At 36.4% G+C, this 14,016-nt stretch overlaps 1 protein-coding gene across 4 annotated transcripts in view; it reads left to right on the top strand.

Annotated features, from left to right (window-relative positions):
* Positions 1-14,016, top strand: part of LOC145663968 (uncharacterized) — a 129,980-nt gene that overhangs the window by 23,579 nt on the left and 92,385 nt on the right. For all 4 annotated transcript variants that reach the window (XM_081730209.1, XM_081730208.1, XM_081730207.1 and 1 more), the window contains exons 4-5: positions 4,663-4,809; positions 7,489-7,875. In XM_081730209.1, coding sequence (XP_081586335.1) covers positions 4,663-4,809; positions 7,489-7,875 — 534 coding nt within the window. The remainder of the gene's footprint in view (positions 1-4,662; positions 4,810-7,488; positions 7,876-14,016) is intronic.

Below are 14,016 nucleotides of genomic sequence, written 5' to 3'. Positions count from 1 at the left end.
CTGGTTCGATTCCCGGCCAAGTTTGTGTGTGCAGCATCGTGTCCATGGTTTAACTCGGGGTAGTGCCGTTTCCTTTCACTTTCTCATTCCACTAATTCTGCCATGATCATTTACTTGCCTTAATCATCGTCTCCCTTAGCGTAGATAAACATAAACGTGGAACGTTAAACTGAAATATTTCATTTCATTTTTGATATATTAATTAGAGTAGTTATCCAGATATATTATAATCCTGGTGAGGTAATACGAATGAAGTGGTCAGTGGTGACTCCATGGCTCTCTAGAGAAAATTTCATTTCTCACAAGCGGAATATAACTTGCATAGTCGCCAGCAAAATTATACAGGATCGTATCCAGAAGTAGTAGGACTGATTTTTTCCCGCGCGCGCGGAGCAATGTAGGGGAGGCTGCAAGGCCGGATGTTATGGAGGGGAGCCTTGGGAACAGGTGTCGACCGGCGGCAGTCGCCTGCGTGCATTAGTTGAGTATGGACCACTGTGTTAGTGACCTCCTGTTGTGACGCCTCGTCGTCAGTTGCGATGGAGCGAAATTGGGAGCAGCGGTACGCCATGAAGTTTTTCATCAAACTGGGAAAATCAGCGACCGAAACCAAGGACATGCTTACACAGGCCTACAAGGAAGATACCATGAACCGCACACTCACCCCGTAAAAAAAAGGCCAGAATGTCGAAATCGAAAGTGAAATCGATGTTGATTGCATTTTTTGACCGTCGTGGCATTGTCCATAAGGAGTTTGTACAACGTGTAAATGCAAGATTTTACGTGGAAGTGCTCACACGGCTGCGAAATCGGATCAAACGCGTGCGACCAGACCTGGTGGGGAAATGAAAGCTCCACCATGTCAACGCGCCGTGCAACGGCGCGTCGATTGTAAGGGATCTCCTGACCAAATTCGGCGTTTCCACGTTGCCTCACCCCCCTACAGCCCTGATGTGGCACCGCCGGACTTCTTTCTGTTCCCCCGTATCAAGAGGCAGCTCAAAGGGCATCGTTTCGACTCGGTGGGAGCGGTCGAAGCGGTGACGACGAGGGCGCTGAATGGCATCCCGGAGGACGACTTCCAGAAGATCTTCGCGACCTGAAGGCTCGCTACCAGAAGTGTGTGAATGCCCAAGGGGCCTATTTTGAAGAGTATTAAGTCGATGTACCAAAATGGTCCTACTACTTCTGGATACGACCCTATATTTACAAGTATATTCATATGCAGTGAAGCCACAAGTATTAATAAGCTTCCAACAGCTTAAGATACGAATTTTCAAACATAAAATTTTATATTGAACATTAAAAGGAGAGGCGTTAATGTAATTTGCTTTTACAACCTTTCGGATCCTGTGGAGGCAGCTTGCAATCTTACTCGGTTTCACTGGATGCGCAGTCTTAATGTATTCTAATATGTACACTTAAACGTGCTTAATCAAGTGTGATTTTGTGTATTACTATGGTGTTGTAGGTTATAGTTTTATTTCTGTGCAGTCGTCATTTTTATTTATATCCAGTTATAAAGGTTATGTTACTGTGACTTTCAATTGGTTCCTTATTTATTAGCTGTGGGTAAGTTTAAACAATGAAAAGTGGGAGAAGTTGATTTAGTCTCAAAACAAACTATATAAGTGCTGTTGTTTTAAAGTTTCTCGACAATTGTTAATCATTTTAAATTAACCTATATATGTTTTTCTTGTAATTATGTTCATTTGCTTATTCTTTCATATATCTCAACAATTGTTCCGCAGGTGTTGTCAATTTCCAACATTATTGTTCTCATAGTCTATGTTTCTGCACATATATTGTTAAATTGTCTTGCATTGTTAAATTTGTCTACATGCTTGTGTTGAATAATAGCTTAATTTTTTTTAATTTGTTCTTTATATTTAATGTAAATCACAGTGTATATACATTAAATGTTTTTCTTTAAATATTACATGCACTGGAGATGAAATATTTACCGCTAAATAGGTAACTTTTAATTAACCCACTGTCATAGTTTTTTTCCAATATATATAGAGAGATCTGAATGTGACCAGCTGCCAGAGAAAAAAAAATAATCGGAAAATGGCTTTAAAAAAAGTGACATATCATGTTTTGCCATCCTTGTATAGATGTAAAAGTTGTCATTTGACAAAATGATCAGATCAGTATTTTAACAAATTAACTAAGCCAGCAGTATTTGTATATATATATATATATATATATATATGTCACAGCTAGTTCTACGTCAGCTCCTGCTCTCATCAGGAAGTGTAAGATTAGTTAGTTGTTTATCAGAATAAAATGAGTAGTTGCTCTGTTAAGTAAACGAAAGGTTTTATTAAAGTCTTACCATCTAATTCCCCACAGTTTTTTTTTTTTTTATTTATTTATTTTGTGTGTGAGTGTGTGTGTGAAAGATTACACTGTTTGCGATATGTATGTGGATCATTTACTGGTTGAGGAAAAGTCCACGTTTAATTTAAAGGTAAGAAGAAAATAAGCAATGTATAGGAAATAAAAATAGATATGCAGAGAAAGTTCCTGTTACTCCTTGCTGAATAACTTTGTCACATAATGATTTTCTCATAACAGTTGAATGTAATAATTGCCAGATATTATGACTTTGAACCACTGTTGCCACCATTTTTATTCAGGTTGCTAATAATAATGTACAAAATCTGCTTAATTATCGTGCTAGTCATTAAAAGTTAATTGTTATAATAAAAATAATAATAATAAGACAGTCGTGATAGACAATTCAGTAAAAAACCGTAAATGTAAATTTAGTCGATGTTAAGAACAATCGTATACAATACAGTATCTGACAAAAAAAAAGTTAAAACATAAAGATGTCACTGCTGTATATTATCAAACTAATTTTCAGACAAAATAAAATGAAATAAATGAGTCTTAACATCTAACTTGTTCCGTCACTCAGAGAATACCCACAATCAATATCGGAAGCTTTTTTTTAAGACCTGCGGAACGTAGATGTAAGCGTTTGGTATGTATGTTCCATATGTATAAAAATAAATTTTGCAAAGTTTCAGTTCAGTTCATAGCCTACTACAAGACAAACTTTCCTTGATCTCGCTAAGCGAATGCAAAATAATAGAAATGATCTGGATTCCTCAAGATTGCAGATAACATCTCCAATCATATCGAAACACAGCAGACCAACCGGAATAAATCAACGTGCAATTTTGATCAGCTTCGTTCTTCATCTTTTTCACGTTTTAAACTTGATATAGGGTTTTCAGTTTACTTCTTTAGGTTAACTAGAACAGAGTGGGTTGCCGTGATAATATGGGAGCATGCGTTATCATTCTAAGAGTTGCGGTCAATCGAAGTGTCCAGTTAAAGTTGGAGAATGTGATTAAGGACGTCATTAATGCACAGTGTTCTATTCATATTCCTCTGGATGAAGAGCAAAGGCGATCGGAAAGCTTAGTTTAATTGTGTCGTGTATCAGAATGCCGAGTGTTGTCCTATACATTGGCGAGTATGAACAGAGTTGGATTTTCTTCTGTACGCCTACTGCCACACACAACTCGTTTCACCGGAGAAAGAAACTACTCTCATGATGAATACCACCACTGTCCATTTCTTCGCCCTTTCAGTATTTCCAGACAATATTGAAGACGTTCTTAAAGATGATCAGGTGTCAGGAGTAATCATGGAACATGAGAACGTCTGCTTACCTCCAGCTGTCGATTGTTAATTTTTCGTATCTATGCATGGAGATTTATGAGGCTCTGATTGCACTGGTAATCACCGTCCTGTCAGCTAAGCCTTCCGAACGTTCCTTCTATCTAGGCGCGTCACGATGCTTCGCTGGAGCACTGGTGAGGAAGACACATCTGCCATTTGAACCTCTTTCATTATGTATATCGCCGATGGGCCACTGAGATTACGACATTCTGTGATCCACGCACAACGGATTCCCACCACCACTACACTCGTCGCGTTGATCGATGACCACACTGCCAACAGTATGCTATCTTGACATTCTGTGATGTGAATATTGTTTGAATCGGATATTGTAATAGGAATCGGATATTTTCTTAAATACGTTTCCATCGATGTTAATATAAAATATTAAATTACGTACATTTTAAGTACGTATTGCAAGTCTGAATTCACTCTCATCAGTTGTTTCTGATATATTTTCGCTGTACTGATTTGATGTACGACTAATCATTTCAAGTAGCTCATATAAACATTCCATTTTGATATGTAATAATTTAATATGCTATATACAAAAGTGTGATACATCGTGCACAATAATCCCATTTTAGCACCATTTCTCAGTTGAACAAAATGATAAAATTTTCTTAATATTTTTGTAATATACTAAAAATAACACTTTCATATTAAACATCTATCAGTATCTATTCCTAGATATTTTTATACTTAGCTCAATTGGTCTTGCGTGGTCATCAATGTGACACCCAACACTGGCTCTTGACCTACAGTCTGGTAGCTCCCCAATTGCTTCACCAATCTAAATCAACCCAAAAAGTCTGTCTTGCCTCCACCAGGAATCGAATCTGATACTACACAACTACCATACAGTGACACGGGCATGCACTAAAATCATAATAGTAAAAGAAGTGTTCGGTAGAGAATTTATATTATTTATGTAAATTTAATTATTTCTTTTCGTACTTACAGGTTTCCAAATTCGATGACTTCCCAGTTCAGGTGTGCATGTCCTGTGTTGAGAAGCTTAACATATGTCATAATTTGGTAGCAAGTTGTCTTGATGCTGATAAGAAGCTGATGGCATTATGGGAAAGCAGTAAGAGAGTTCCGTCGAAGGTGGGTACTCTGCAACATTTTCTGATAAAATGTTTCGGGTTAATGTATTGAAGAAGACATGAATTAAATACTGCAGTTTGTTAAATGTTGGCTTTCATAATATAAGATGGACCGATGGCGCAGTGATGAAGAGACAACTTCCTATGTGAAGGATCTTAACTTTTATATACGCACCATAAAATCTTGCAGCCGGTGAGTTCTCACAGGTTTCTCCCATTCCCTATTTTTTCTTCTACGAACTCCATAGTTTTCATTAGATAACCTGAAATCACAAAAGGGTATGAGGCATAACAACAGTAGACAAATGGTTGATGCTGGTCAAGAATTTCGTATCGAAAATCCAAAAAAATCTATGGTTAAAATCATTATAAATTCTAGTTTAAATGTAAAGTAAAAAAGCATAATTATTGGATTTTTCCCTCTAATTGTTAGTCTGATGCTTGTAATTAAGAATTAAATATATTTTCGGTGAGAATGAAAAGCTTGGCATTTCAGTAGTGGATATTTTAAAGAATGTACTTTAATGTCTCAGACTTAAGAATTTAAAAAGATAATTAGAGTTTTTTTGAGGAACAGGACAGTACTTTATGTCTCACTACAGTACGTAAAGTTTAGATATCACTACAGTTCCGTGGTTAGTTCCTATTTTGAATCAGAACAGTTCATTATCTGCGTCACATGAGTTTAAACACGATTGTAAAAGCCTGGAAAATTACCAGCGAAGTGGACGAACAGTAGCTGTCACTACACGAGACATTTTTTATAAAGTACACGATATATTAATGTAGGATTGCCTTTTAAAGTTGACTGGACATTTCAGGTGAAGCATAATTCCACAATTTGACCTAAAAATTATTCATAAATAATCTGTTTGCAGGATTTGTGCCGAAACTACTGAGACACTTTTCCAAGGAGAAATCTAAAGACAACTTAGCGCATTTTAAGAAATCAACTGATTTTGTGCGTCGATTCATAACCACCGATGGAAGATTGATACATTACTATATTCCAGAAACGAAACAACCAAAGTAATGAAAATACCCTGTTTCAGGCTATTGTATTAAGTCCGCTGGAAGAGCCATTTCTTCAGGTTGGGAAAGCAAAAGGTATTTTGTCATTGACTAGCTTCCACCTGGTGAACTATGACCACTGAAACTATGCGTATTTTTTGCACTAACTTCAGGAAAAAGGACGCATTTACCGAGGAAAAAACTCGGTGTGCATAATGAAAATCCTCGTCACCATAGAATGTCGTTACAATGGCTAAAATGAATGAGTTGTGCGCAGTGCTCGAAAAATTTTCTTCTGAGCTAGTTGATAATTCGAAAACCAGACACCATAATAATCAAAATCCTACACGTGTTAGCCGTAAATTACATAGGCACCAGGCTCGCATTACCAGTCGCCATTGCGACCGGGACCCGGGATTTTTCGAACCTTGGGTTGTAGTATGATTCGTTTGCTACCCGAAGCTTTAAAAAAAAAAAATGCCTTGCTGAGGATATATATTCTTCAAAGAGCTTGAGGCACAGAAGAAGTATTTTTGTAGGCCTAGATAAATTATTCTTTTCGCAATGGCATTAAATCTTCAGATTATCGTAGGGTGAATTTTTAGTTCCAAGGAGAGTGTTCGGTACGTCATTCCGAGAATTTTGCAAATGACCCTCGTATACGCTTCTTAATTTTTTCTAAACAGTCTCCTTACTCCTGATCATTTCTTTTTCGGGGAGGAAAGGACTGAGTGTTTATTTATTTATTTTTTCTTTAAATTCTCTTTTTCTCATCCTGTTCGGAAAATATAGGGTTGAGAATTCAAGAGAAGCTGAGGAAGAAAGTTTATTTATTTATTTATTTATTTATTAATAATCCTAACTTCTTATTATGTGTTTAAGTACATCAAGAGCGTACCTAAGCAGTCACGTTTTGTAATCGAAGTGTTCACAATCTTTTGTTCACTCCTATTGAGTTTCACCTTGTAGTTGAAATCAAGGTTAAAATAGTCTTTTAAAACTAGCACCACTAAATTAAACTTTCTTTTTTTACGAAATTTGCAGCATAAAAAAAGATTTATTTATTAATCTGCTAACAAAGTTTCAGGTAAGTATGTGTGACTATTTTTTGAAGCAATCAGTTATCTGTGTAACGTGGATCGAATTTCCGAAGAAAGTCTGCCAAGGTTTGTATTTAAGGTATAATCTCAACATTCTGAATGGGAATAATGAAGCGAGAATTAACTCTGCGTAGTAACATAGATTTAATGATGTACACTCATGTCCAAAATTATTGTTGCATATCTATAACTGTCTTCTTGTAAGAATATAATTTGATAATGATTTTATAGGCTACTTTTAATACTGATACTATGTGTATAATTGGGAAATGTATATTTGTGGTAAATTTCATAGGGAAAGAATTATAAATACGAAAATTAGAATGAGTAAAACAAAATGTTGCTAAATGGACGAGAAAGTTTTATTTTCGTTTTATTGTTCTTATTTACTGCTCTTTTGACATGAAATTTGCCACATACATGTCTTTGCTGATTATACACATACTAACATTGTAAGAAATACCGGGCGAATTCCGTATCAAATTATATTCCTAGAACAACATATTTATAGACACGAGACAATAATTTTGGACATGAGTGTACATGTCAGTTTAATCTTTCTTTTCCAGATCGTACAAGAGCCGGCCTCGCCACAAGCTCTTGGTATTGATGATGATGATGACGACGATGATGATTATATTGTTACGTCGATCGTAGAGCCAAGTGATTTACATTTGGAACAAGACACAATAAGTGAAACAGAAGAGGCAACTACTTTAGAAGTTATGGATGATAAAAGCTTAATAACCCTGAGCGAGGAACATCTAACAACTGAAGGTCATTCCGAGGTTCTAGTAGAAGCAGAAGAGGAAAGTACAAAAATAGAAATAGATGAAACGTTTGCTAATGACGTGTGCGAACCAACAGTGAGTAGTCAGAGTGACTTAGTTGTGACGGAGGAGAATACAGCGTCAGAAGTAGTGGCATCGACTGCACAGCAGAACACTGTTGCCAAAGTAAGTATTTTATAAAAGACAAAGTTAATACTACGATTTTCCTTTTCTTGAAACAGTTATCATATATACAGTGTGTTAATGAACTATACCGACAAACTGTAAGAGGTGATTCCTCACATCAAAATAAGAGAAAAAGTTCATATAGACCTATGGCGAAAAGTGCATAGTTTCAGAGCTAGGGCTGTCCAAAATCGCGAAAAAGCCAAATTTCAACAGGGCCTATTTCGAATTCAGAAACTGTGGATGGTGGTCCTTATCAGGGTAAAGGAAGCCACGCATTCACAATCCAAAAGTGCATATTTCGTCAACTTTCAATAGGTGTACACGGTATTCCCTACAGGGTGTAATTCTCAGATATGCTCTCAACAGAGTTTTCAGATACACCCTGATTTCAAGGAGGGTCCAAAGTACGCAGGAGGTAAGCCGTGATAATAATGGACATCCAGTGCTTCGGAGGGAAGTCCTAAGTGTTAGGAACCGGCAGCTCAATGTTCTTTCGAGTTCGGAATAACGTGTGATGAGATGTATTTCGTCACGTACATTTCACGTTTTCTTCGCTTATAAGCGTGAAAGAAAATATTTTACCTTCGTTTTCCCGGATACGAGCGACCGTGCTGCTGACGATCCTTAACACTTCCGACATCGCACCAAACGATTCCGTGTTCATTGCTATCAGGGCTTATCGTTTGCATACTTTGGACCAATTATAAAGTCAGAGCATATCTCAAAATTCGGTTGATTGCATGTCTGGGAATTTCACCCTGCATGGCATACTCTGTACACCCATTGAACATTAATGAAATATGTATTTTTGGGTTGCGTGTGTGTGACTTCCTTTATGCTGATAAGGACCGCCATCCACAGTTTCTCGAATTCGAAATAGGTCCTGTTGAAATTTGGCTTTTTTGTGATTTTGGACAGTCCTAGCTCTGAAACTATACACTTTTGTCATAAGTCCATATTAACTTTTTCTCTTATTTTGATGTAAGGAATCACCTCTTACAGTTTGTCGGTATAGTTTATTAACATCCTATATATATATATATATATATATATATATACAGGGAGTTTCAAAAAAACACGAACGTTTGGGAGGTGATTCCTGACACCAAGATAAGACAAAAAGTATAGACCAACCTGGGTGCACAAATGCTTCAGAATCCTGCAGTAGTTTCGCAACAATTTTTATAGAGGTAGTTAGTGAGTGCTTCAGATTATATGCCCATGACCAAACTGCCTGTGCAAAAATTGTTGCGTGAGTACTTTAGGATTCTGAAACATGTATTTTTGGATACAGCACATATTAGTTCCTAAGTAAAGTCTTGACCCGACTACGGTAGGTCCCATAGTTTTGGAGCTATGGACCTTTAAAGTTCATTTTTTCATGTTTTCGGCAGCCTATAACTCCGAAAGGAAGCATTCGTGTACCCAGGTTGGTCTATACTTTTCGTCTTCTCTTGATGTCAGGAATCACCTCCCAAACGTTGTCGGTGTTCTTTTGAAACACCCTGTATATAACAAACAGGGCCGGCTCTACCATATATGCAATACGTGCATTTGCACAGGGCACCAAAATGTTTGAATACTACATTCATAAATTATATTTAGGTCACATGGATAGTGCTAAAGCAAATGGTCAAACAAATCCCAGATTAGTTAGTTATCGTAATTTTGATATAAAAACTAGTCTTGTCTTTATTACAAACAAGTTCCTTATCATTGAAGGTGGAAACAAGTTTTTTTTTTTTAATTTTTTTAACAGATGTAGAAGGAAAATTAAGAAATGAAGATAAAAGAGTTAGTTGCACTGAAATTGCAAACTTAAATCTTAAGATTGAAGCTCAATATTGAATTCTATAAAAAGAATTACCATCTTTCCTATGAACATGTGTCTGCTTTATCTTTTACTGACACAATGGATTATTATTAGAGAAACAGACCCAACAAGATCCCATTTGTAGTGTTAAGGCCTTTCTGAGTGCAAGTGCACTTTCCTCCCCTTCGTTCATGATGGAGTAGCATACTTAAAATCGTAGCTTTTAAGATTTCTTTCTGTAGAAAGGGGAGGGGCAGAAAATGATCCCATTATACGGATCGGCAAATTGTATAGGGCTGGCCCTGATAACAAATATATTAGTGGCTTTCCCTACTGGTCTAGCTAGGGCTAGCGCTTGTGCCTTTAGTGCATGTGGTCCCGCGTTCGATTCCCGGTGGGAGAACATTAAAATGTGAACGCATTACGATTGTTCGGATCCAACCTAAAACTGTAGTTCCACGTGTCATATAGCCCCGGTGCTGAAAAGACACGCTAAACTTCTACAAACGGACATGTGTTCTAGTAATGCTGTTTATTGTGGAAGGAAACGAAAGTTTTTATTTTTTTACTTTTATGACATTCACATGGCTTTATCCATCACTAATTTCAATTCCAAGCAGTAATTCCTAAGCTTCCAAGAACACATTTTGCTTCATGAAAATCAGACTTTATTTATTTACGGATCCTGAAACTTGACCTTAAAGTAAGAATAAATTTTTACCTACCTTTCAGTAATGTCACCCATAAGCAGGGGACTTTTAGGAAACTTCAAAGAAACTGTATGCAATGTTGCATGAAAATCGGGTATTCTTTTAGTGTTGTTAACATAAAATGGGATTACTCTCTTCCTTCTACCTTCAATACCAAACAATAACAAGTCGTAATTTTAAACAAGAATTTTAGAAAAAACAAAAATGGATCAGAAGATTGCGATCTTGGCCAATAGTTTTTGGATCAGGGGCCACAAAATTTTTGAACGGCCCCGAAATCAATTTTTCGTCTTTTCTATGGAATAAGCAAAATCATACTGAGTTAACTGATAGTGTGGGTTTGGCTACGCTATATGTAGTTTTCCAGATATAGAGCCTACTAAAAAAAAGAAAAGTTTTGATTGAAATATATTGGCTCTTTTTTTTTCAAGAAAGACACACTATAGTTCATAAATTCTGAGAATTTCGCACAATATTTTTTTCTTGGGAGGGGGAGGGAGAGGGGTTAAATTTGCTCATCTCATTACTGACTTGTTTCAGCTCCAAGAAGTGGAGATAATAAGAGGAGCGAGAGTTTCAGTTTTTCATTTTTAACTGATTTTAAATCCAAGCAGTGGGATGATTGGAAGTCTCAGAAATAATATACCCCATATTGCACCAAAATCGAGTCTTTATTTTTATTATTTTTTAATTTTTTTTTTTAATGTTCCCCCTCTAATTCTTCACTGGTTTTAATTCCCATGCATTGGGAATTATGGAAAAACTCAAAAGAATATATATATGCACACACCATGTTGTGTAAAACAGATTTTTTTCAGAACTTGTTGCGAAACCTTTTTATGAATATCGCGGAAGGGGACGGGAATTACTCAACTCTCATTTCTCTGATTTTGACTCCACACAGTAAACATGATTGGAAAGCTTCAAAGTAAGTATACACTATATTGCATAAAAATCGAGTTAATTGACTACCGTTATCGGAAAAATAATTTATCATGTTACATATACTATACAAGGAAATCTCGAAGCATTGGGGACTGAGGAGAACTTACCCCTTTTGTTCACTTTTATTGATTTTAACCGCAACTAATGGGAATGACTGGGATACCCTGAAGTGTGTTTTGTCAGAATCGGATAATCTTTTACGTTGGTTATACTGGAAAATTGTTGTATATGTGAAAACTTGCAACACGAAGCGGATTCTGCTTCCTTATTCTGGACGAATTGCAACCTCAAATTATTTCCCAAGGTTGGAAAAAGCCACACACTTTTTTATGTTATCCTGGACCAGACAGGTATACCAGTATCAGTTAAGTAGAATAATAGAACCCCACTACGCTCGCTTCAGTTACGTAGACTAGTTTAAAATACTTTAAGATTGTGGTGATAGTGAAAGTTCAGCAGTGGTGTTGAAGACTATTGACACAAAATAAATTGTTCCTGCATTTAATCAAAACTCGAACCTAGGAGCCCACACACCGAAGACACGTAATTTACACTGGAACATTGGAATATTTTATTATCAGTCTTTTTACTTGAAAGTGTTATTAAGCAGGAAACACCTTGCTTTCACACAAAACAATGAAATTTTGCTATTTAGTATTTGAGGTTGTATCGAATTCGATTTCCGTTATTAGAGCGAAATATTTGATAACTTAGAATGAGGCAATTGGAGAGGTTTTGAATTAAGAAGTAGCGAATTCCAGTCTAGAATAAATAGTGACATTAAGAATTGATGTGTTAGACCTTATTCATCCACTTCAACGTGCAACACCTAATTTGCCATTTTCCTCTCCGTCAGCAGTAGCACCAGGGTGGAACAAAGAAATCGTGTAGCAGAAATGGAAATGGAAGTATTTAGCAGAAAATAGTGAAAACAATGTCTCTAAGGAAACTAAACTCCCGACACAACAGTTCTTAGGGGGTCCATGGTCTACCTGCCGGCTTGTAGCACTCATGTTGATGGGATGATGTATGGTCAGCACATAGGTTTCCCTTGCCATTAATGCTGGCTTCCTAGATCGGAGTTCGCTATTTTTCTTTCAAGTAGCTCCTCAATTGTCCACACGACGCTGGTGTGGACGCCGCAGTGCTAACGTGTCAATCAGTTGAAATCATTCAATGAAGTTACTGACAAAATTATTATTTCATTATTTTTTCTCACAAAATTGAACTGTATTCAGAGAGTTGAAAATAAATATTCAAACTTATTTTTTAGGAAATAGTATACTGCATAGCTTATACTTAGAAAAAAAAATAACAGTGTTTCTTTGTTTCATATTTTTTCTTTGTTATTTCAAGCATGACATTTCTCTTTTCTAGACTTCACTTCCAACAATTCTTCCAAGGTACTTGTAGTACAGTAGGCTTAAATGTGCATAGAACTTTAAATGTTGCACATTTAATTTTCTTTCAAATGGTTTATGTTTGAATTAATATCTTCAAAATTAACGGAGCTACAGCGTTTACCCCAAACTTTTGTAAATAGCAAAATAGGCTGACACGCCTATCCAAAGTGGCTACTCAAAAGAAAACTGAACATTTAAAAAAAATGAATGAATGAATGCCAGTTTTCAACTCTCTAGGTATATAGGGTGTTTCAAAATGAATACCGGGGTTCTAGGGTTTTGTAGTATTTATTACATTTAACATACAATTATAAATATACATTAAATGAAAGAGTAACTCAAACAGTTTTCGCTAGAAGTGTTCAGTGTGAGCACCATTCGTCACACGACACACATTGAGTCGATAAGCGAGAAAGGCCCATAAACTTTCCGCCGGGATATGGCGTAAAACACATTCAATTTAGGGAAGTCTCGTTGCAACTGTACCATCTCGTGGGGATTTACTGACTCCCAGATGCGAACGTTGTGAGTGTTCACATCACCACTTGAGGTGAAATGTCGATTCATCACTGAAGACAACATGACCCAGAAAATCTGCATCGTCATTCAGCAAGATTTCAGCAGACACGTAAAGCGTAGTCTTTAGGCTTTAAGGGCTTGTAACAGCTGTAAGCGATAAGGATGTAGTTGGAAGCGTCTCCTTAAAATTCTCCACACAGACAGTTGTATAGTAACTACAGATTCAGTCTTTGCAAAATGTAAAATACAAAAAGCTTTCTACTCACTAGTCTTTGGCACTAGTGCCTTCTAACAGCAAATAGAAGAAACTGTGTATTCGCATATGGGCGTACAAAACTGTTTGAGTTGCTCTGTCATTTGATGTATTATTTATAACACTATTTAACAAAGGTTTTGTTACATAAAAGGAAATACCTGTTCTTAAAGGAACTTTTTGCGCTGAATTCGAATATGCACTCGGTTTTTCTCCATCACGTACGATTTTCCCGTAACAGAGGGATTTTCGGGAAAATCCCTCAAAAATTTCCCTTTTCGTTTATTTTACACCCCAAGATCTTGTCCCCTTGCATATACTAACATAGAAATTATACGTAAGTATACTTTGATTCATATTTAACAAACCCTCCAAGTTTCGTAATAATCGCTTTATTCTTTCTAGAGAAATAAATGTGTGTGTATGTATACTGTGTGTACTGTTTATTGCACCTTATAGTAATGCTTTCAGATCTCTTAAGTTGAGGTAAAACGT

Source organism: Thermobia domestica, chromosome 11, assembly GCF_964235325.1.
Source record: "Thermobia domestica chromosome 11, izTheDome1.hap1.1, whole genome shotgun sequence".
Lineage (NCBI taxonomy): Eukaryota > Metazoa > Arthropoda > Insecta > Zygentoma > Lepismatidae > Thermobia > Thermobia domestica.
This window is presented reverse-complemented; position numbering and strand designations above follow the sequence as displayed.